Source organism: Artemia sp. Qi Xiang Cuo, chromosome 15 (genome assembly GCF_049724085.1).
Source record: "Artemia sp. Qi Xiang Cuo chromosome 15, ASM4972408v1, whole genome shotgun sequence".
Taxonomy (NCBI): domain Eukaryota; kingdom Metazoa; phylum Arthropoda; class Branchiopoda; order Anostraca; family Artemiidae; genus Artemia; species Artemia sp. Qi Xiang Cuo.
Window position 1 is genome coordinate 6,256,779 of NC_142808.1, and position 25,539 is coordinate 6,282,317.

General features: G+C 36.3%; 1 protein-coding gene across 1 annotated transcript in view; it reads right to left on the bottom strand.

The window, feature by feature from the left end:
* The window catches only part of LOC148943262 (tyrosine-protein phosphatase non-receptor type 9-like), an 80,559-nt gene that overhangs the window by 36,119 nt on the left and 18,901 nt on the right, over positions 1 to 25,539 (bottom strand). The window contains exon 2 of the mRNA XM_089101070.1: positions 22,262 to 22,302. Coding sequence (XP_088957196.1) covers positions 22,262 to 22,288 — 27 coding nt within the window. The 5' untranslated portion in view covers positions 22,289 to 22,302. The remainder of the gene's footprint in view (positions 1 to 22,261; positions 22,303 to 25,539) is intronic.

Genomic DNA, 25,539 nt, shown 5'->3' on the forward strand with positions numbered 1-25,539 from the left:
TATATATATATATATATATATATATATATATATATATATATATATATATATATATATATATATATATATATATATATATATATATATATATATATATATATATATATATATATATATATATATATATATATACATCATCATCCTAGATGAAAGTGTGAGCAAAATGAATGAAGTTTTAGAGGTTTTGGCGAGTTCAGGGTGCTAGAATTGGTTTGAAAATTAATGTTAGGAAGACTAAGTCCCTAAGGCTAGGAATAAGTGAAGATGACAAGGTGACGTTGGGTAATGATAAGATTGATCAGGTGGGCAGCTTCACTTACCTTGGTAGTATTATTAGTAAAGATGGTGGGAGCAGTGAAGATGTTAAAAATAGAATAGCCAAGGCTCAGGGTGTTTTTTCACAGTTAAAGTTTGGAAGAATAGGAAGATAAGTCTGCAAAACAAGATTAGAATATTAGAAGCTACAATGGTGACAGTGGTCAATTATGGCTCTGAAGCATGGGCACTCCCAAAAGCGGATGAAGATTTCGTAGATGTTTTCAAGAGAAATTGCTTGAGGATTGTACTGGGTACCCGGCTGACTCACCGTATTTCAAACAATAGGCTGTACGAAAGGTGTGGTTCAATACCGCTCTCTAGGGCTATAATGAAAGAAAGGTTGAGGTGGCTAGGGCACGTTGTGCGGATGAAGGATGACAGATTGCTGAAGATTGTTCGTTTCGGCCAACCATCTAGGGCTAAACGGAAAGCAGGTCGTCCCCGTCTGGGGTGGGAGGACATCATAAAGAAAAATTTAGAGGAAGTGGGAACTTCGTGGGCGGGTGTAAAAGGGAGGCTTTGAATAGATTAGGGTGGAGGAGGATCGTGCGTAGCTGTGTTGGCCTCAGGCGGCTTGGTGCTGCGGTGAGTTATTAGTAGTAGTAGTGTAGTAGTATATACATAACAACCCCCTTTCTAGCTAGAAATTTCAAATCCCTTTAGTCTTCATAGAGTGTATTTGCATATATCGGGTATTCACTTGGTGATATTATGTATAGAAGTTCCTGTACTATACTATGTAGACCTTACTATACTATGTACAGAAGTTAGTGATACTATGTATTGATGTATATGTAATTGTATAGAAGTTCCCGTACTATACTATGTAGACCGTACAATACTGTGTACAGAAGAAGTGATACTATGCATGGATTTATATGTAATCGTATAGAAGTTCCCGTACTATATATGTAGACCGTACTATACTATGTACAGAAGAAGTGATACTATGTATAGATGTATATGTAATTGTATAGAAGTTCCTGTACTATACCATGTAGACCATACTATACTATGTAGAGAAGAAGTGATACTATGTATAGATGTATATGTAATTGTATAGAAGTTCCCGTAAGTTCCAAATACGGTATCAAACAGTTCGTGGTAACGAACTGTAAGTAAGGAGCGACCCGGCTCAATGGTAACCGAAACTCTAAAAAACGGAATTTTGGTACCAATAGATACATCAAAAGAATTAGATTTTAATTCTGATTTCAAATATATTTCATCAAGTTTCATCTTACCCATCAAAAGTTACGCGCCTGAGAAAATTTGGCTGATTTTCGAAAAAAGGGGGAAAGACCTCCAAAAGTTATAGAAATCTAATGAAATTCACACCATCATATTCAGCGTATCAGAGAACCCTACTGTAGAGATTTAGTGCTCCTATCTACAAAAATGTGGAATTTTGCATTTTTTGCCAGAAGAAAGATCACGGGTGCGTGTTTATTTGTTTGTTTGTTTTTTTTTTCCCAGGGGTAATCGTATTGACCCAGTGGTCCTAGAATATCGTAAGAGGGCTCATTAGAACGGAAATTAAAAGTTCTAGTGCCTCTTTTAAGTGACCAAAAAAAATGGAGGGCAACTTGGCCCTCCTCTACGCTCATTTTTTCTCAAAGTCACCCGATTAATATTTTGAGATACGCCATTTTGTTCAGCATAGTCGAAAATCTAATAAATATGTCTTTTACGATGACTTAATCTCCCTACAGTTCCTAGGGGAAGGGACCGCAAAGTTATGAACTTTGCCCATTGCTTACATATTGTATTGCAGGTATTGGGAAGTATACAGACATTTTCAGGAAGAATTTTTTTCTGGTGGGGGGGGGGGCTGGAGAGGGGGTTAACCGGGAGAATCTTTCCGTGGAGGATGTTTTCTTTGGGGCAAGGGACATTTGTATGACGGGGAAGTCGTGATTTCAAGCATTATTTAAAAAACGATCAGAAATTAAATTAAAAAACGAATGTGTTTTCAACTGAAAGTAAGAAGCAGAATTAGAACTTAAAATGAACAGAAATTATTACGTATATAAAAGGGTTCTCGCCCAAGTCAAAAACACGCTCTTTAAGCTAAAGTTTTTTTTTGTGCTTTCAAAATATTTATTAATTCTAATTGAACGGCCTTTGTGGTTCAGTGGTTTGTGAATTAAATTTTTTTTTTTACTTTTAACGTAAAGAGCGTGGTAATGGACGGAGTGAGAACTCCCATCATATACGTAATAACATATACGTAATAAAAAAAACAATAAAACAAAGCGATACGGCTCAATAGTAATCGAACCTCTTACCGGAACTTTGATGTCGATGGAATGTATCAAAAGAATAGTGCTTAGAAGGCTTGATTCTTAAAAGAGCATGAATTTTATTAAGTTTAGTATTACTCATCAAAGGCTGACGGAGCCTGAGAAAATTTACCTCGATTTTTTAAAGAGGGGGAAACCTCCCCTACAAGCGGAAGAATAAATTAACAAAAATCACACCGTCAGATTCAGCGTATCAGAAAACCCTATTACATAGTTTCAAGCTCATATCTGCAAAAAAATCTGCAACTTTGTATTTTTTGCCAGAAGAAAAATATACGAATATAGAAGTTCGTTACGTAAGTTAATTTGTAAATTACGTCAGAACCAAATTTAGAGACAGCCATTTAGCAAAAGAAAAGTGAAATTTTTATGCAAATTTTGTTTACTTATTCAATGACGGCGAGCCAAAATAAAAGCTGCATTAACTAAAAAACGATCAGAAATTAAAATAAAAAAAACAAGTTTTTTAAACTGAAAGCAAGGAGCGACATTAAAACTTAAAACGAACAGAAATTGTTCCGTATATAGAAAGGGGCTGTCCCCTCTCAGCGCCTCGCTCTTTACGCTAAAGTTTGACTCTGTCTCACAACTTTATTTTTAAAACAATAAAAAACTTTAGCGTAAAGAGCAAGGCGTTGAGGAGGGGGCAGCCCCTTTCATATACGGAATAATTTCTGTTTGTTTTAAGTTTTAATGTCGCTCCTTACTTTCAGTTTAAAAAACTTGTTTTTTTTATTTAATAACATTGAAAAGACGCTGAAACATCTACATTAGTCAAAGAAGAGCTGTCAGAGATATAATTTTAACACTTTGCTCCTAGATGTCGCAATTCACTCCTGGAAACAACAGCGAGGTTAGAATGCCCCCCTCTTACGTATAGTTACAAGACGATCTATTTTTGGGTGCGATAAATATCCATTAGAAAACTCACTAAAAAGAATGCTAAATCGGATAAGCAGCAAACACTGTCAGATTTGTTTGTTCATTCAGCAGACATACTGTAATAACAGTTTTTTTTGGCGTTTGAACTTAAAAGAGAAAAAAACTTCCCTTGTCATCACACATGTTTACGTTTAGAAGAACCAATCCTAACTGAAAGAATTCAAGAATATCCGGAATCTTTCAGCTCACGAAACTAGAGATAAATTAGAGACGGAAGTGGATTGTTAGGTTTAGAGAGGGGGTTTAACTAATTGAGAGCTCAATATATCCCTTAGCATACCAACCCCAATGGTAGGATATTTGTCTTTTAACTGAATACTATGCCACAGAGAACCACTAAGACCATTGCTGCAACAAGGGGAAAATATCCCCCAAAAGCTTTTGCAGGGGAAGGGACTTACGGCCCACCCCTCTAAAAAAATTTATTATTTTCTAAATTTTGAGGTAGGCTATTTCTATTTCACATTATCACATAGAATTTTGGGTACTTATTATCCCCCTCCCCAGAAATTGTTACGTGCGTGCCTTTCCTTCCTAGGATGGTTTACCCACTCTGTAAAGATGCTTGGCCAAAAACGACACTCGAAGGTGTTAAGCCCGGCCCTTACAGGAGTAAGGTAAATCTAGTAGAATACCTTGACAGAAATGATGGTTCAAAAGAACTAGTTAGGAGGAAAAAATAAATCAAACCGTTCTGTAACGTTCTGATAACGTTCTGATAACGAACTGTAAGTAATGAGCGACCTGAGCTCGGATAGTAGGCTAACCAGAACTCTAAAAAAAGATCATTGTTGGTACAAGGGAAAAAATCCCCCATAAACTTTTGCATGTGAAAGGACTTAGGGTCAACCCCTCTAAAAAAATATTATTTTACAAATTTTTGGGTTGGCTACTTCGGTGCTTGTGCATTATAACTAAACCAGGACTATACACGAAAGAAGTCAAGTTTGGTTGATGCTAATGAAATAAAAATAAAATAGGATGGAAATATAATAGTTTAGAAACAAATTTGGGCTATATATTTGCACTTTACAGGGGGAGGGGGTAAAGCATAGCATATATTAAATACGTAACCTAACCTAGGTACCTATTCCCCTCCCCTAAACCCCAAAAAACAATCATTTAAATATTGTAAACTCAATGAGAAACCACGCTTTGTAATCCATTTATATCTTGCAAATAGTCGTTTGACGGGTTTCGTGTCTGGTTTCCTTGTACAGTCTATATCGCTGGTTTAGTTATAATGCACAAGTACCGCTAGTTCTATTTCAAAATCCCCAAATTCTAAAAAAAATAGGTTTTTAATGTTCCCCTCCCCCAGGAAAATGCTACATGCGTGCCTCTATCCCCCCTACCCATGGTTGGTTGAGCCATTTTGGGAAGGTTCTTGGCCAAAAAAGACACGCAAATGTGTTGAACTCGGCCCTTACAGGAGTAAGGTAGATCTAGCAGGCTACCTAGAAAGGCATGATAGTTCTAAAAAGAACTAGTTAGGAGTAAACAAAAAATCAAACCATTCCTGATAATTATTTATAAGAAATGGGCGACATGAGCTGATAGTAACAATATGTACTGTATGTACAATATGTACATCAAAACAATCTGCTTTTTATTATTACTATTATTATTCTCTGCCCAGACGGCATCGTTTCAAAGAAATGGTCCTAGAAAATCGGGAGACAACTCATTCGAAAAGTTATAGTGACCTTTTTAAGTAGCCGAAAAGATTAAGCCACAGCAAAGTGACGTTTTCTGCGATTCTATGGCACTAAATTACAAATTTGACCCAAAGAGGGCAAAGCTGCCATTGACTCGAAATTCCTGGATTACAAATCCGTTTAAAAATTATCGAAATTATATAATATAAAACTATTATATTATATATTATACTATTATATATTCTATATATAAACTATTATAAATTATAACAATATACTGAGCTTTCCAATTTCACAGACAGTAATGCCACATGGTGGCACATTCGTCCCTAAAGAGTCATCTAGTCCATACAAAATAAACGGTTAATTTAGGCACTGTTTTTAGACTTCATCTAATCAAGTTGACTCACTCTATATTTGATAAAACTATGAACAGTTATGTGTAATTTCGCATCAGCTATTCTGGAAGAGGGTCTATGTGTCATTGCATAAGGGGGAAGCGGGGCGTGGTTGATGTGTCAAAAAGTGCATTTGTATATCCAAATTTTCTAACTGCCCGTGAGCATTCAGGTAAATAAAGAAGATTTTCCAAAAAGATTTCTAAAGGCCATTTGGGCATAAATTAACCTCTATGCCTTCATTTTCACTAAGCCTGAATATAGGTGATAACTCCTCTCTTATTGTAGGATTAAATAAACAAAAGTTTTTTAAACTGAAAGTAAGGAGCGACATTAAAACTTAAAACGAACAGAAATTATTCCGTATATGAAAGGGGCTGTCCCCTCCTCAACGCTACGCTCTTTACGCTAAAGTTTTTTATTGTTTTAAAAAATAAAGTTGTGAGACAGAGTCAAACTTTAGCGTAAAGAGCGAGGCGTTGAGGAGGCGAAAGCCCCTTCCATATACGGAATAATCTCTGTTCGTTGTAAGTTTTAATGTCGCTCCTTACTTTCTGTTTAAAAAACTTGTTGTTTTTTTTTTATTAAATTTCTGATAGTTTTTTTAGTTAAAGCAGCTTTTATTTTGGCTAACCGTCATTGAATAAGTAAACGAAATTTGCATAAAAATTTTACTTTTCTTTTGCTAAATGGATGTCTTTACAAATTAAGTTACATAACGAACTTCTATATTCGTATATTTTTCTTCTGGCAAAAAATACAAAGTTGCAGATTTTTGCAGATTTGAGCTTGAAACCTATGTAAAAGGGTTTTCTGATACCCTGAATCGGACGGTGTGATTTTCATTAAAATTCTTTACCTTGTAGGGGATGTTTCCCCCCTCTTTAAAAAATCAAGTAAATTTTCTCAGGCCCGTAGCCTTTGATGATTAATACTAAACTTAATAAAATTTATGTATTTAGAATCAGCATTATAAACACATTCTTTTGATACATTTATTGACATCAAAATTCTGTTTTTAAAAGTTTCGATTACTATTGAACCGTATCGCTTGTTTTTTATTGTTTTTTTTATTATGTATATGAGGGGGTTGTCCCCTTAGTCAATACCACGCTGTTTACGTTAAAAGTTTAAAAAAAATTTTGATTCACAAACCCCTGAATCACAAAGGCCGTATAATTAGAATAGATAGCTCTTTTGAAAGCACTAAAAAAAACTGTAGCGTAAAGAGCGAGGTATTGACTTGGGGGAGAACCCCCTCACAAACGTTATAATTTCTGTTCGTTTTAAGTTCTAATATTCCTTCTTACTTTCAGTTGAAAAAACTTGTTTTTTTTATTTAATTTCTGATCGTTTTTTAAATAATGCTTGGAAATCCAGCACCCCCTTCATAGAAATGTCCCTTACCCCAAAGAAACATCCTCCACAGAAAAATTTTCCAGAGTAACCCCCTCCTCCATCCCCCCCTCCAGAACAAAATCCTTCCTGGAAATGCCTGTATACTTCCCAATAACCAATAAATAATGCTGGCAAGTCCGGCGCCCCCTTCATGGCAATTTCCCTTCCCCCATGAAAACTTCCTTCATGGAAAGATCCTCTAACATAACCCCCGACCCACCCTTCCCTCCCACTACCAGAAAAAACTCTCCTGAAAACTTCTGTATACTTCCTAATCACCCATAACCTGTCTTAACATGGGGAGAAGTCCAGAAATCCCAAACTTTTTCCTGGAGACTGCGGAGAGTTTTATCATTCTGTCATAAGCAGTTATCATACTTAAAATCAAGCTATATGAAATAGCTCTCTAAAAATTTTTAACAAGTGACTGGGGCAAAAATAAGAATGGGAGGGGGCCTAGTTTAAGCGTGCCCTCCATTTTTTGTGGTCACTTAAAAAGGGCACTAGAACTTTTAATTTCCGTTCCAATGAGCCCTCCTACGATATTCTGGGACCACTGGGTCAATACGATCACCCCTTGGAAAAAAAAATAAATAAACACGCACCCGTGACCTTTCTACTGGCACAAAATGGAAAATTCTATATTTTGGCAGACAGGAGCTTAAAACCTCTACAGTAGGGTTGTCTGATACGCTGAATCTGATGGTGTGATTTTCATTAAGATTCTACGACTTTTAGGGGGTCTTTCCTCTTTTTTTTGAAAATCAGCCAAATTTTCTCAGGCGCGTAACTTTTGATGGGTAGCACTAAACTTGATGAAAGTTAAATATTTGAAATCAGCATTGAAAAATGATTCTTTGTATGTATCAATTGGTATCAAAAACCCGTTTTCTAGAGTTTCGGTTACCATTGAGCCGGGTCGCTCCTTACTTACAGTTCGTTACCACGAACGGTTTGATAATGTTTTCTTTGTGAAATAAAAAAAAATATATTCGCATGCTTACCGGCACACACGATGGACAGGTGGGGGGTATCTTGAGTGTTGTCTGGGATTTTCCCAAGAGAAGGGGAGTAAGTGTTCCTAGAACTTTTTCTATCAACGTTTAGTTGGAAATATTGGGTTTTGTGTTTATCTCTTTCTTCACACAATTATTACTCCGCCTGCCAAAATGTTTAAAAAATCAGACAACCAGTCCGAAGCCTGGAAAGGTGAGGAGGATTGGGCTGTGGGTCTGAAACTCATACCCGGGACTTTGAGGATACCTTAGGGGAAAACAAATCGCAACTTAAATCTCAAGATTGAGCCTCGGACCTACCCCTTAATGATAACACCAGCGCGCCCAATGATTTGACTAAAGAAAGCAATTACATTGGCAACTGTCAGGAAGTCGTAGTCGGGGAAGACCCAACAATACACTATGCTAGACCTATCAGAGGAACCTACACAATCTGCATACCTCTATTCAACAAGACAATGAGGACATTATTGCAGCTACCAGCCAAAAGGACGATTGGCGGCTTCTCCTCGATGCCCTGGGTGACTCAGAAGGCGCAGGCGGTCCTAAGGTCTAGACTGACCATCTTAAGATTTGCAATCTTACATGTTTTTAAACTACTAAGCCAGAACTTATAAAAGCCAGAACTTATAATCAGAACTTATAAAAGTTTAGAAGCAATGTATGCATTAAAAGAATTTTATTTTTATGGCAATTCGAAAAAAAAATATAATTTGTTTCAAGTCACCTAACAAAAGTTGCGAGCCGAAAAGATATTTGCTCCATTTACGAAGAAAGAAGAAACTCTTTCGCAGCTAAGTTCTTTCATTCGCGAAATGGCATAAGCTTCAGATTCATTCTAGCTAATCTTCTGTCACTTATATTTTTCAAATACATTCTATCACTTTATTCGTTACTACTTGAAAGCAATTAGAGCCAGAGAAATTGTGTTAATCCTCAGAAAAATTGTGCACTACCAATCAAGCAATCCTAGTGCACTATCTACTAAAGGCTAGCAATCAATTTGTACTAATATATAATTTAAAGCAAGCAGTAAGGGGTTTATGACGCCGTTTGTCCCCATCACATGTTCGATAGGCCTGCGCATGATATGAAAAACGATCCTAAATCAAATAAAGGAACGACTTTAAAACTTAAAACGAACAGAAATTATTACCTGTCTGAAGCAGGCCACCCCCTTCCTTATCCCACCGCTCCTTACTTGCATTTGAAAACACTTGCTTTTGTTAATAAGTAAGTAGCAAGCCACTTTGACATAACTATTATCCTACAGGCTGCATCTAATCAAATAAAGAAGCAGGAAAATGTGTTGCTGTAATGCTAAAATGACTGAAAAGCTGGTAGACTTTACCTGATGGAGGTAAACAATGGCAGACATATTTGCACTACCAAGGAAAGCTCTGCTAAAAAAAAAAAAAAATAATAATAATAATAAAAAAAAATAGGCATGCCCTACCCGGAAAGGGGCCGTCAGGGTAAAGGACCTTTGCAGCATGAGCCCCAACTTAGCTTTATGGGTCTGCCCTTAATAATAATTATAATAATAATGGCTCACATAAATTGACTCATTACATTTCCCTATATATGAAGAATTATGCAACACCAGCGCTTTACTGAAAACACTACAATGATTTCTGGGTAGTAAAAACATTAAGCACATCAGAATTCTTCCTTACATAAAAAATAAATCATTTAGGATGTTTTCATATGATTTGGACTTAATTTCGTATGAATGATGCCAAACGAGGTATTTCAGTTTCAACTGGATATAACACGATTATTTTGTAGAAAAACCTGACCTGAAGGTGTCCCAGGTAGTATTGGGAGCATGGACTAACTATAGACAAATAAATTGGTATCACGGCTTGAAATTCTCCAAAGTTCGGGTGGAAATGCAAGCAAAAAAGTGGTGCCGCTTTTCAAGAGTGAGAAACATATGATACTTGGGAGTCAAAGTCATAGCCGTCTACTTAAAACTTAAATGAGACACAATAGAGTAACCAGAGTTCCCATTTCCTTTTAATCTTTCTTTAAGATGTCCTCCCACCCCAAAAGGACGACCTGCTTTCCGTTTTGCCCTAGACGGTAGGCCGAAAAGAAAATTATTCGGCGATCTGTCATCCTTCATCCGCACAACGTACCCTAGCCACCTCAACCTTTCTTTCATTATAGTCCTAGAGAGTGGTATTGGTCCACATTTTTCGTACGGCCTATTGTTTGAAATACGGTCAGTCCGCCGGGTACCCAGAACAATCCTTAAGCAATTTCTCTGGAAAACATCTAGCAAATCTTCATCCGCTTTTTGGACCGTCTATGCTTCAGAGCCATATTTGACCACTGTCATCACTGTAGCTTCTAATATACTAATCTTGTTTTGCAGACTTATCTTCCTATTCTTCCAAACTTTTTTAACAGTGAAAAAAACACCCTGAGCCTTGGCTATTTTACTTATAACATCTTCACTGCTCCTACCATCTTTACTAATAATACTACCAAGGTAAGTGAAGCTGCCCGCCTGATCAATTTTTTCATTACACAACGTCACCTTTTCATCTTCACCTATTCCTCGCCTTAGTGACTTAGTCTTCTTAACATTAATTTTCAAATCTATTCTAGCACCCTGAACTCGCAAAACCTCTATAAGTTCATTCATTTTGCTCACACTTTCACCTAGGATGCTTAAATCATCAGCATAATCTAAGTCCAGGAGACTTTTTCCTCCCCATTTGATTCCGTGGTCTCCCATGGCTTTCCTGTGCTCCTTAAGACAAACTCCATCAAGATAATCCATATAAAGGGGGATAGAACACAACCCTGCTTAACTCCTGATTTAATACAAAGCCAGATGCTAACCTCATGAAAAAAGGACAAATAAAATGAAAAATTACTGCGTGTAGCCGAATAATGTAGATTTAATTTGCTTTGTTGGATTTCAAACCATTGGCTTCTACCGATGGCAAGTTTTTTTACGTAAATGAAGAATCTCTATTTTTCTTGATAACTAGAAATTAATATTTTTTTCTCTTTTATTTCATTTGGAGAAAAGCGTTCTTTTTTGTGATTTAAGGATTTTTGTGCTAATTTTCTTATTCTTTTTTAAATTCTGTAGTAAGTTATCACCTGAATTCGTCCTAATTGTTTGTCCTTAAATCATGATAAAGTTAAAAACTGATCCATGAAAAACTTTTCAAGTCTTAACGAATATGCTTTACCAAAACTTTTTCGTTTCTTTGACAGAGGAAGTATGATAAAAGGGTCTGAAATTCCGTGAAACTTTACTTGAAATAATAAAAAAAGAATACCTCAATCTCTCTGTCGGTTAACGTACACACATGGAACGTAGCCCTACTCCTCATAACTAATGTCAACTAAATCATCGTCAGTTAGCAAAATCCGCACCTGTCCTAAATGTTTCAGAGACAGGACATTAGGATACTATTGACTCAAGTACCGGTAACTAAGAGAAATATCTAGTTCCAAGCGCAAGCTCTAGTTCCAGTTCCAAGCGCAAGGTCAGGGAAGCAATAATTTTTTAGTACGCAATAAAACTGTCAGCATTGGATTATAGTTTAAGGATAAAAAGTACATACTACATGGGTTAATAAAAGAGATAGGAGTCTCAGCAGGTAATTTCTGGCACACCCTCCCCAACAAAAGTAATTTCACACTATAAGAGAAGAAGAGGTAGAAAAGGATATTGGGCCTCAACCCATCCTTGCAAGAAAATTCTTGAGTCTTGTTTCCACCCTATGCATGTTGTCTCCTCCTCCGAACAGTGGAATAACACTTTTACTTAACCAAAACAAGAACAACAAAGAAACAGCCACTTTCAAACAAGATGATCGTTACTAGTTAATGAAGTCATACATAAGTGGATAGTTTTAGAAAAATGATCTAATATTGATTAAACCATATAAGTTTAATTTTGCAACTAGTCTAGAAATGAGGGGGCATATGTTGTTTAACAAAAAAAAGCTATATCAACTAACGTAAATGTGGCAGCGGTTGTATATATAATGGTAAATATAATGTAATGTAATGGTGGTATATATACAGCAATCGTCATCAGCAGAAATACGTCACCAGTATTTCTGCTGATGACAATCGCTACTCATTTTATTCGTTCGTCATAGAGTGACCACAAAAAATGGAGGGCAACTAGGCCCCCTCCCACGCTTATTTTTTCCCAAAGTCACCCGATCAAAATTTTGAGATAGCCATTTTTTTTTCACACCAGTATTTCTGCTGATGACAATCGCTACTCATTTTATTCGTTCGTCATAGAAAGGCAGTGTGGTCTTGGGAAAAAATAGCTAATTTAAGGTATTATGTCGAAGATTGACGTTACATATTTCTAAATAGCTTTAGGTGATGATTTTGATTACAATATAACATCATTTCTTACTTGACTTACTTGACTTAAGGCTCCTGCCGAGGGTTCGGCGTAGAGAACGATGAGACTAGGCGCCTCCAGGTTGACCTATCGCTTGCCAGGCTCGCAGCTTCTTCCACCGGGATGTGGGCTTTGGTGAGGAATTCATCTTCTTTGTCTTTCCACCTAAAGGGTGGGCGTCCTCTGGGTCGCTTCCATCCGTGTAGGGTGGGGTTGAAGTCAAATGTGACTCATGCTGGGGCATTGCATGACATGCAAAGGAGGTAGCTGTACCACCGTACAGTAAGCTGGGTAAGCTGTGTCGAGAAAGGAGTTTGAGCGGTACTTGACAGAATTGTCTGGTTGCTAAGGAAGTCAGACCTGTGAAGTCTTTCGATTCTTCGGAGAAGTTTCGTCTTTGCGACATCGACGGCGCTGAGGATAGATTTTGCAGCTGGCCACGTCTCCGCTCCATACAGCAGGATGGTTCTGACTGACGCATTGTAAATGTACATTTTGGTAAAGTTGCTTATGTTTGGCTTTCGCCAGCTGCTACTAAGCCCCCCAACAAGTGCTGACGCTTTGGCTATTCGAGATGTAATCTCTTTTGTGATCAAACCATCTTTCAACAGAATAGATCCCAGGTAAGTGAAGTCTTCAACCACATCTACTCGGTTGCTTCCTATGTTGACTTCCTTTACAGTAGAACGGGACGTGGGAGGCTCAAGGAGCAAAATTTTGTATTTCTGCAAGTTGATCTTCCGTCAAACTTTCGAGGCTTCTTCTGATGGCACCTGGAGAGCTTAGGTGACCTTTTTAACGGTGCCCGCAATTAGCACTATGTCATCGGAGAAGTCAGCATTAGAGAGTATCCGGTCTCCGAACTGAAGGCGATTCGTTTTGCTGGCCACAACATGGTCTATGACGCATTTGAAAAGCTCGGGAGCGGCGGCGCAAACTTGCCGGACGCCAGTCTTCACCGCGAATGTGGGACTGCGTCTTCCATTGACTTGCACGCAGCTTTCCGTATCCTCATACACCTTTTCAAAAAGTGAGCAATATTTCTTGGGTAGACCCGTGGGTCTACGTTGGAATACGCCGTTGGGTATTTCTTGGGTATAACATCACTTCCATTTGTTTGATTTTTCACGCTGAAAATTAGAAATTATTTTTGAAAAACGTACAATATACCGAGCTTTAAGGTATATTCTTTCTAAAAATAGAGATTTTGCGACAAGCCCGCAGATGTAGCCTGCAATAAAAGGACAGCTTGTACTCATGTCATCAGATTCTTTAGTCTCATATCTACCCATTCACTCAAGATCTTTCAAAAAATTTGGAAGAAAAGGAAGATAAGTATGCAAACCAATATTATAAAATTGGATGCTACAGTGACGACAGTGGTCAAGTATGGTTCTGAAGCATGGCACTCCAAAAAACGGAGGAAGATCTGCCCCATGTTTTTCATAGAAATTGCCTACGGATTGATTTGTGTATTCGACTGACTGACCGTATTTCAAACAGTAGGCTGTACGAAAAGTGTGATTCGATCCCGTTTCTAAGGCTATAATGAGAAAAAGGTTGAGAGGGCTAGGGCGCGTTCTGTGGATGAAAGAAGATAGATTGGCAAAGATTGCCCTTTTCGGCCAACCGTCTAGACCTAAACAAAAAGTAGGTCGTCCTCGGTTGGGGTGGGAGGGTGTTGTGAGAAGAGATTTAAGAGAAATGGGAACTTCCTTGGATGGTGTAAAGAGGGAGACTTTCAATACATTGGGATGGAGCAGGAGCTTGCGTAGCTGCGTTGGCATCGGGCGGCTTGGTACTGCGGTGAGTTGTTAGTAGTAGTAATATCTATTCACTTAGAATTTCTCCCAGAGGAGGATCTAGAATTGCATAAAAGTTGGAAAAATGTTCTTTTTTCGATAATTTTTAACAAACTTTGAAACAAACGTGACAATTTTTTAATAAACGAGAGCAGAAAAATAACATACCAGGACTTTAAAAGGGATTATAAACCTTAAATGTGGGGAAACAAAAGCCATTTTACTAGAAAGAACAATTTTTTGGTTGTGTTTCCGTTTCTTTATTATTATTGTTTAATGCTCAAAGATGGCAAAATGACTTGACATTATTGATATACCCTTAAAATAGTGTTTGAAAAAGGTTTCAAAACTTGTTTAAAATTTAACTCCCTTCTGATACTGATAAATAACGAAAAAACTTATTTTTTCAAATGAACGTAAGGAGCAACATTAAAACTTAAAACGAACAGAAATTATTACGTATATGAAGCAGGTTTCCTCGTCAACATCTCGCTCTTTACGCTTATTTATTTTTTTTTTACTTTTGAAAAAAGCTTCTTATTGTTCCAATTAAACGACCCTTGTGTTTCAGGAGTCGTTCTTAAAGAATTGGGACACAATTCAAACTTTAGCGTAAAGAGCGTGGTGTTGAGGACGAGACAACCCCCTTCATACACAATAATTTCTGTTTGTTTTTAGTTTTAATGTTGCTCCTTACTTTCAGTTGAAAAAACTTGTTTTTTTTATTTAATTTCTGATCGTTTTTCAATTAATGCCAGGAAATCTTGCCCCAAATCCACGGAGAAATACCCTCCCCACAAATGTATCCTCTAGACAATTCAATCCCGGCCGGTAAAACTCCACGCACAACTCCACGCGTAAAATTGAGACGGAAAAGAGAAAGCAATTCCAATAAAAAGAATCTTGTATAGAAATTCTGGCAAATTCCCCAAGTATATAATTTCGTCTAACAAGTTCACCCCCTGGAAACTTCCCTCTCCATGGAAAGTTCCCACGTAAAGAAAAAAAACAGCAGAAAATTCGTCTTCCGACCCTAAAATGTATGCAAGCTTCCCAATAACAAATTCTTTGCGTAAACGATGGGTAGTTTTTATAAGTTAGATCTTTCCCCTGGTGCTGGGGGGGGGGGGTCATGTTATATCCAAAGGCATAGTTATTGGGTCTTTCAATTACGAGGAACAAAATGGCAATACCAAAATTTTAATCGGAAAATTTTTGGGAGAAAAGGAGTGGGGAGGAGTCCTCCAATCTTTTTGGTCACTCAAAAAGGGTGTTAGAACTTTTTATTTTCTCTTCGAATGAGCCCTTTCAGGATATTTTAAGACCACTGGGTCAATACGATCACCCCTGGGAAAATAAAAACAATACTGATAATAATAAACACATTATTCTGCATCCGTGATCTTTCTTCTGGCAAAAAATATAAATTCCACATTTTTGTAGATAGAAGCTGTAAACCTTTAAAAATAGGGTTTTCTGATACGCTGTATCCGATGGTGTGATTTTCCTTAAGACTATGTGACTTTTAGGGAGTGTTTCCCCCTTTTCTTGAAAATAAGGCAAATTTTCTCTGGCTCGTAACTTTTGATGGATAAGACTAAACTTAATGAAACTTATATATTTGAAATCAGCATAAAATCTGATTCTTTTGATTTATCTAGTGGTATCTAAATTCCGCTTTTTAGAGTTTCCAATACTATTGAGCCAGGTCGTTCCTTACATACAGATCGTGATCACGAACTGTTTGAAAAAGGAAAAGTATAATAGAAAACGCTCTCTTTTCAGCAAAATTATCTCGATCTTTCTTTAACTTGTCGAACTATTTAACTAGCTATTTAACTATTTAACAAACTATTTAACTAGCCGAAATATTTTTAAGGTCGAAACAAATTTCACTGCCTTGGGTAATTCTCTGTTGTTTTACAATTTAAAACATTTGCATAATATAAGGGCTTTAAACCTCCACAATGGGGTTCTTTAATTGTTTTGCAGCTATGGAGGGAGGGAGTTGCCTCAAAGAGCTCATTTTAATGCCAAAACATCGCAAGTCTCACTGAGTCTTCAGATAAATACAGAATTAGTTCTAAGGGAGAGACGAGGGGAGGGTGGAGGTATAAATTTATGTATAATTCCCAGAGCCATATCTAGGAACTGTGTTTAGGGGGTTATTTTTTTCTGGGAGGGGGAGTTACAAAAAACTTTTAAAAATGCATCAAAAATGTAAAATTGGTATTTAATTCCTCTTGTTTTCTGGGAAAATCTCTGGTCTATGCTGTTATTATGAAATTAAAGAGTAACATTAAACTCCAAAATGAGCAGAATCCATTCTGTATAGGAGGGGGACTGCCTCTTCCTCGTCCCCACCTCCACCTCATGGTCGTAGAAACTTCGGAGGGTGCATTACGTCTGAAATTCAGAGTTTTAGTACTTCTTTTTTATAAGCCGAAAGTGATTGGACACCATCCAACGACAGGGTGAGGGGGGATTCTACTGGAGGTATTTTCCCAGTGGGGGGTGGGGGATAAACATTGGCTCTCTAATCAAATAGCTATCATAAAATTTTAATCGGATGTACTTGGGGAAAAAGGGACGTTGAAGAAGGGACAAGTTGCCCTTCAATCTTTTTGGTCACTTAAAAAAGACACTAAAACGTTCGAAAGAGCCCTATCCCGGTTTTCTATGACCATTCGTTCGAGACGATCACCCTTGAGAAAAAAAAATAAACACACATCTATGATCTATCTTCTGGCGAAAAAGATAAATATTCCACATTTTTGTAGATAAGCGCTTGAAACCTCTACAGTAGCGTTCTCCGATATGCTGAATTTTGAGGTTGGTATTTTATTAAGAAGGTTTGTCTTTTGGGGCCATTCCCCCTTGTTTTTGCGAAAATCAGGCAAATTTCCTCAGGATTGTAGCTTTTGGTGCGTAACATTAACCATAAATGAATTGATAAAACGAAACAATAGTAAAAAAAAAGAGAAAAACGAGGATTATACAAGCCAGTGAAATATATGGACTAAAATACAAATACTTCGGTGAAGACTTCCACTTGACCGTCCCCAGTGCAAGATAATAATATCAAAATTACTAATAAAAATCCATGGATACTATAAAAAAAAAAATTTAAATTTTTAATTTTTAATTTTTTTTTATTTGTTTTGTTTTTTTTTTTTATAGTATCCATGGATTTTTATTAGTAATTTTGATGTTATTATCTTGCACTGGGGACGGTCAAGCGGATGTCTTGACCGAAATATTTGCATTTTAGTTCATATGTTTCACTGGCTTGTATACTCCTCGTTTTTCTCTTTTTTTTTACTATTGTTTCGTTTTATCATGATTAGCCAGTGTGGTCTTAGAAATTATTTACATAAATGAATTATATATATTTGGAATTAGCATAAAAATCTAATTCTTTTGATTTGTCCATTGTTATCAAGTTCGGTTTTCTAGAGTCTCGATTTTTCTTGGGCGTAGTCGCTACTTACTTATACTTCATTGCCATAGACTGTTTGAAAATGGAGCAAAATCAGAAGTGTCTTAAAACTTCCTCAAAGGAGGTTCTGAGGCCTTTTTCCAAATTTTTCTCTCCTCTGATCACATTACTTCCTCTTCTTATTGATAGAGCCCGAGGAAAGGGCTAATTTGTCAAAACCCCCTGAAAACCGGCATTTGATTATCAATACGGATCTTTTGTAACGACAGACTGATTAAACTAATTAACTGAATTTAATTAACTGATTTTCCGGTACCGTTTACATTTATCCACGAGGGAAAAAAAATCAGAAAAGCAATAGCTTTCTTCACAAAAGCAAGAAATGAGTGCAGCAGCTTGATTCTAAGAGATGAAGATGTAAAACCCAATTGTTTAACCATGACAAGACAAAGAAAGACATTCTGTGAAGAACAACGGGTCCATGGCCAAAAGGAAGAAAAAAAAGAAATCAACCACACGAATATTTTGCAAAGACTTTGGTTGACTTTGTCCTAGCGAAGTGGTTGGGGTGCTACACTTAACATCTTTTGTCCTTCTGGACAGGGGTTCGATTCCTGGTGTCGCTGCTTATTTGGTTTGGAAAGGGAGTCAGCGGTGCGACTTTGAAAACTCAGTCAGAGTCGGCCCAGCTCTAAATGGGCACCCGGATAAATATGGGGGGGACGGGGGAAGCGTCAGATGATTTGCTCCAGGCCGAACACATTGCACTCCGGGCCGAAGGCAGAGAATCAGGAGATTGGTACCTGCGCTACACAATCCATTGGTCTGTATACGAAAAAGATGAGTTTTCTGTATCGTATCAAAACTTGGCGTCTTCAGCGTTAGAACAGAAATAACCGAAAACCTAACGATTGAAAGAAAAAAAAATAAAGATACAGATACTTTTAATATTAGACACAGCAGTAGGAAACATTTAGCGAGATACTTCCATGACAACCCAAAAGCAACTGGCAAAAATAAGACAATGAAACATAATTATTCCATAGGGAAATAATCCTTTGTTGACATCCAATGCTGCTATGCTTTTGTCCTATATTTATTTTAATCCCTTGGTAATTTTGCAGGACTATATAACGATTTACCACTATGGCTTCATTTTATTTTAAATAATATAATAAGTTGAATGAACATTTTAATTTCCTGCGTGTCTGTTATTTTCTGTGTCCCAGTTTATGATAGTATTTTTAAAATAAATCCATGGTCAAAAATTTAATAGTCTTACAAAATCACCAAGGGAACTCCAAGCTTCCTAAAGCAGTAAACCTATAGGCAGTGGCACCGAGTCAGCAGAAGTCTAATAACAATGAGCAATTTAATTTACAATAATATGTGCGGCACCTTTGCAATAATACATGCGGCACTTTAAAAAAATCGCCTCTAGAAGTAGTTTTTATTTTGTCAAGCTTTTTTTGTCAAGAACACGCAGAGGAGGAATTCACACCTGAAAATTGTTTAGAGGACCCCTCCCCCACCAAATAGTGGCTCAAAAAAGGGAATATGTTTTCTGGTTAAAATAAACTAATTCAAATTGTCATTTTCCAAACTCAATTGCTCATTCAATATTAGCGGCAGAACTTACAGATTTCAGATATGATAGTAATGCAAAATTAATATCAGAGTTAGCCTACATTGGACACGGATGATCTTTAAGAAAAGGTAAAGTGCAGCAATTCTTCACACTGTAGTATCACTTTTGCTTTACAGAAAAACCTCAAGTGTTACATCAAGTTATGGTGAAGTTGACATTTGAATTACTCTCAATGCTGAAGTTATCTACACTTATAGACTAAAGAATGGTGAGCGGCAAATTTTCCCCAAGAGATGGCCAAAGAGTTTCTTTCTCCAGGGTTGGCTAAGTAATAAATCAGGTCTCACACAACAAAACTTCAAGCTACAAAAAATAACATTTCAGATATAATTTGAAGCAAATGGATTCATCGTCCAAAGCAACAGTTTAATTTCCTTACACTATATCTTTTTCCTTCTTTACAATGAATAAGTAAAATTCATAAAATTTGAAATGAGTGCTGATGTCAAAAAGCAGAGCTGCCAACAACATATAGCGCTTAATAAGTTTGCTCCTTTTTTAATCTACTCTATACTCGTCTTTTGGGGTTTTAAAATTTAGGGGTTTAAATTGTCTTTTGGTGTTTAAAATCCTGAGTTTTGGGGTTTTAGTCTTTTGTTGTTTTTTTAAGCAGAAAATAGTAAAGAAAGTAGAATTCTCTTATTAGAAGGCCTGCCAGTTTGATTTGAAAAATCTCAAGGAAAATCTTGATTTTCACAAGCTAATATGGGCCTAGTTTTTAATAACTAAACTCTAACTTAATATAATTCTTGAAAAAACTGCTAACAAGTTATCATTTAAAGAAAAATTCCCAGTTTAATTTTATGTCAGTACAGATTAGCTATGACTTACTAATTAAAATTAACTATGATAGCCTATATATTAACTAATTAACTAATGATATATATAAATAAGCAAAGATAATGGGAAATTTCTTTAATCTTTGGCAATTTTACATGAGAAGAAAAAAAAAACTGCTACTGCCAGTGACATTTAAACGTCTAGAGACTCTATTAGAAAAGTATTTAAAAGAAGACTGGACGATTAGGAATTAATTGGAAAATTGGATATTTATTTCTTTTTTTAACGCAGTTGTCAAATGCTACAATGCCAGTGGCACCAACAGTTTTTAGTCTTTATCTTAAATATTAAATTGTATTCCTGTTTTTTGTGTAAACTGGTTCAACTTAAATTTTAACTATAGTATTGCCAAAAACATTAGATGATAGAGATTAAAACTGCTAGCGTCGCTGACATTATAGCGTCTAGAGACTCCATTAATAAAACAAAGAATTTCAAAGAAAATTGGATAGTTTGCAAATAATTGGATACTTGGATATATATTAAATTTAGTTTTATTTTCTTTAACAAAGTACTCAGACGCTACAATGTTAGTGGCCCTAGAAGTCTTTAATTTTTATCGTCAAATAATAAATTGCCAAAAAGTCAACTCTAAAAAATTTTCCATTCTCTTTGCTTCTTTGAATAAACCAGTTAAACTAAATTTGGTAGATTTGTATACCAGTAAAATTACAGTATTTTGCGGTGCGATTTTATGGCCTCAATTCCTTTTCCGGCTGGCTGAAGAACCTAGAGCCTGAAGACCCTAGAGCAGACCCGAGACCCTAGACCCAACCGATTTCGGGCCATGCCCCACCTAGGCATATCTAAAATTATGATGATATTTAGACTTTGATATTCAAAACTTTATATGCATTCACCTGAAGGAAGCTTAAAGGGTCATTGACTTGGTATCTTTTTTGGGTTATCCTCTAGGCATATTTTAAATTAAGGGCTCGGCACAAGTAGCTGATTTCGGGAACTGATTTCCAAATCAGCGCCGATTTTAAAAGAAATCAGCGTCGATTTGAGCTTGAAAAATTTTCCAGTTTTCAGCACCGATTTACAAAATCAGTGCCAATTTTCATCATGATCATCACAAAAAAGGGATACAAACAAATAGTCAGCCAGAGATATTATGTGGTGAAAGACTCCGCTATTGAGCAGAGAACTAAGCTGAGATCAATCACGCAACTATTAATAAACTCCAATTGACAATTTGTGTCCATGATTTTTTGTTTTGAAAACCTCGCGCAATAGATTTTTCTTTCAACAAATGTTTCTTACCGCTATCGTTTGTCCACAGATGCTGAAATCAGTTCCAGAAATCAGCTGCTTGTGCCGAGCCCTTTAGTGAAAAATATTGTCTAAATACAACACCTGTTATGCAATGTATAACGTCATGGGCTATAACGTCAGGCCTACTATCATGATTTTTTTTTTGCTCTGTAGATACATTTGAATGCGCGAAAACTTTCCAGCGATTTTTTGTTCAAAATGAAGGATTAAATATGTATTCAGCCAATGGGTGCGCGTACTGCCCATGACCCTCCAAAATATTGATATACCCAATATTTTGGGTATATACCATTGCTATACCAATCATTGGTAATCATTGGTATGATATACCAAAACATGTTGAGACAAAAGCCCCACCGGTGGGGCTTTCGCCCCATGTTGGGAGTCACGGCACTAGAAGGATACAGCATCTGGATGTTTTGGTAGAATAATACCCTTAGTTCCCGCTTATTCTACAGAAAATGTTTTATTCTGGTTTTAAAGTTTCCCACAAATCTTTTTTTACCAAAAGATTCAAAATTCAATTTAGGAATTCAAGTTGCATAGGATTGAAACACTGCAAGTAAAAGAGAAACAGTGCCATTTTTTAAAAAAGCATAAAGGTCCTGTAGAGCTATTGCTAGCGCAGAGCATCGAATTGGCGTTTCAGTGGTTGGGTCCTTATTTTGAAGGGACAAGTAGCAAGCCTGTCACCCAATCCTGCTGCCGCAGGGATTCATCCCTGGGCCCCGTTTTGCCAAGCAAAGAATCAATCCACTGTGCTGCCACAGGGTGGAACACTATTATAAAAAGGGTAAAAATAGTTCAATATTTTTTATTTTGACTTACCAATTCTTCTGTGTCTGAATAATCCATATTTGTCTCTGACCCTGCAAAAAGAAAAAGTAAAACTAAAATGATTTAAACAAAGTCATTAGATAAATCTAAAGGAATAAAACAGAAGTATTATTAATAAGGTTTATATTGAAAAATCTATTATTGATACTAAAGAATTTTCACTTTGTCTTTAGATCTTCCTTGCTAAAAAATGCATTTTGATACCAAACTGGTTACACATTTTTTTTTCTTAACTGTTTTTCTTCAAAATTTTGTTCTTTGATTGCATACCTTTTTTCCTCAAACTGGACTCTCTTTAAAAAATAAATTTGTAGAGTTGAGTTACCATTTTACTAGTAGCTATGTTTAGCTACTAGTAGTTAGTTCAGGCCAATTCATTTAAAGTTAATTAGTGACAGGATTTAGTAATTTATGTTAATTACACGTAATTTATCAATTACAAGTTAATTATAAAGTTAATTTATAATTAGTTAATTTATGTTTAGATGAGTCATTAAAAGAATATGAATTACAGTTTAAACATACAACAGTTAGCATTTTTCTTCAAAATTTCCTTCTTGCTTGTTTCATCAACCCCTTTATAAATTAAATTGGGGAGTATCTTCCCAAAACTAGTAAATGTGACCATAGGGTAAATTATCAGTGAAGGGATTTTTCTTATTTTCTAATAAATATTCGAAAAATTTGCATGGAAAAATCGTCTGAATAATGAATCTTTCGTTTCAAAATTTTCTTCTCACTTGTTTCCTCAACCCCTTTATAAAGTTATTTAAGGAATATCTCCTTAGAACTAGTAAATGTGACAATGGGGTAAATTGCCAGTGAAGAGATTTTTCTTATTTTCTAGCAAATCTTTGAAAAATTTGCAAGGAAAAATCTTTGAATAATAAATTTTTCTTTTCAAAATTTCCTTATTGCTTGTTTCCTCAACCCCCTTATAAAGCAAATTAGGGAGTATCTTCCCAATACTAGTAAATGTGACCATAGGGTAAATTGCCAGAGAAGGGATTTTTCTTATTTTCTAACAAATCTTTGAAAAATTTGCAAGGAAAAATCGTTTGAATAATAATTTTTTCTTTTCAAAATTCCCTTATTGCTTGTTTCCTCATTCCCTTTATAAAGTAAATTAGGGAGTATCTTCCTAATACTAGTAAATGTGACCATAGGGTAAATTGCCAGTGAAAGGATTTTTCTTATTTTCTAACAAATCTTTGAAAAATTTGCCCTGAGGGCTGTGAGGAATTGTTATCCTCAAGACCTAATTTCCTGAATTTTCAACTACATTGAACAAAGTGGCTATCTCAAAATTTTGATTAGATGTGTCTGGGGAAAAAGTGGGCCTGAGAGGGGGGTTAGCTTCCCTCTAATCACTTTCGACTATTAAAAAGGGCACTAGCCCTTTGAATTTCCAATTGAATGAGTTCTTTTTGAAGTTGCTATGACAAAGCTTTCCACAAAAACCTTATATGACCCCAGGGCATAACTTACAACCCTTGCCCTGTGGACTGTGGGGGAATGTCCTACTCAAAAACATAATTTCTATTTGGAAATCAACTACGTTGAACAAAATGGCTATCTCAAAATTTTGATTGGATGTGTTTGGGGAACTGCTGGGCGTGGAAGGGCGTTAGTTGCCTTCCAATCACTTTTGGCCCTTAAAAAAGGCACTAGAACTCTCGATTTCCAATCGAATGAGCCCCCTTTGAAGTTTCTACGACGACCCCTTCCATATGAAGTGCCTCTCGGAAGAAAAAAAATAATAAGTAATAACATATTGGAGCCGCATGGCCTTTACTATAGGCAAAGCAATAGCGTTGCCTTTAATTTCTGTTCATTTTGGGTTTTATTTATCTTTTGGTAGTGCTTTATGGCAGTTTTACCTTGAAATATTGTTTAACTTCACTATTATTTAACCTTCACTATTTCTGCTTATCTTTGGTTAAGCTGCATATGCCAACACACATAGTAATTTCTATTCGTTTTAAGTTTGAATGTTGCTCCCTACTTTCAGTAGAATTTTTTTTTCATTTGATATTCTTGAGGGGTGGTACTCCTCAAGGTCACCCTTCAGTGCTGTTAGTAGTCACAGTTTTGGTTAGGAAAACTTGGATATTTGACATAGTTTGGCAGATATATCTTTTGATAATCTACTGCAGTTTTTTAGCAGCTGTGAAAGACATCTTATAGTTGCTGGAGTGACTTTTATCACAACCTTCAGACTTCTGTCTGATTTTGGTGATTTGGTGACTAATCAACAGATGAACTGTTCAATTTTAATCCTGGCTAATATCAGAATTTTGGAGATTATAATTTTGATAATCTTTGTCCTAAGGAGCATGGTGAAGGTAATGGGAGAGCATGCACTCAAGTAGGAAGGTATAGATCTCCATAACTTTTTTGGAGGTTGTGAGAGTTCAAGCTACATGAGTAGCTTTGAAAATTAATATAAAGAACACTAAGTTGTTCAGACTGGGTGTAAGTGAAGAGGTTATGTTGGGCAGCAAGAAAATCAATCAAGGGGATAGCTTCACGTATCTAGATAATACTACTAGTAAGTCTAGATACCAATACTTCTAGATAAAAAGACGCAGTAGACTATGTGGAGCAGGAACTTCGCAAATGAAGCAATTTTTTAATACATGTTCTCATGGCAGTAAAGACCAAAGTTGAAACTTCAAACAAACAAAACTTATTGTTTCACAAGCTATGCAAGATATATCTGCAAAGCTATCTCAAATAAATTGATTGGTGATATTTATATATTTTTGTGGAATTCACAAAACTAGTGCTCAATTAAAAACTGAGCATGCTTGAGTTTTACAGATATTTCAAAGTGTATTTAAAAAATTGTCAGCATCATGACCAGAGGGAAACTACTGAAAGCCCTATAAATTTGGCTTTTATTTTCTGCAGGCTATGTATGGACTTTTTCGCTGCTTTCCCAAATTTCAGCAAATGATTTCAGCATAGTACAACTACTACTACTACTAACAACTCACCATAGCACCAAGCCGCCTGAGACCAATACAGCTATACATGCTTCTCCTAATTCTCAATCTTTTTGAAACCTCCTTCTTTACAACCTCCCAAGAAGTTTCCATTTCCCTTAAATCTTTTCTTACAACATCCTTCACCCCATTTGGGGATAACATGCTTTTTGTTTGGTCTTAGATGGTTGGCCAACAGGGACAATCTATGCAATCTGTCATCCTTCATCATGCAGAATATGTCCCAGCCATCTCTTCCTTTCTAGCCCTACAAAGCAGCCT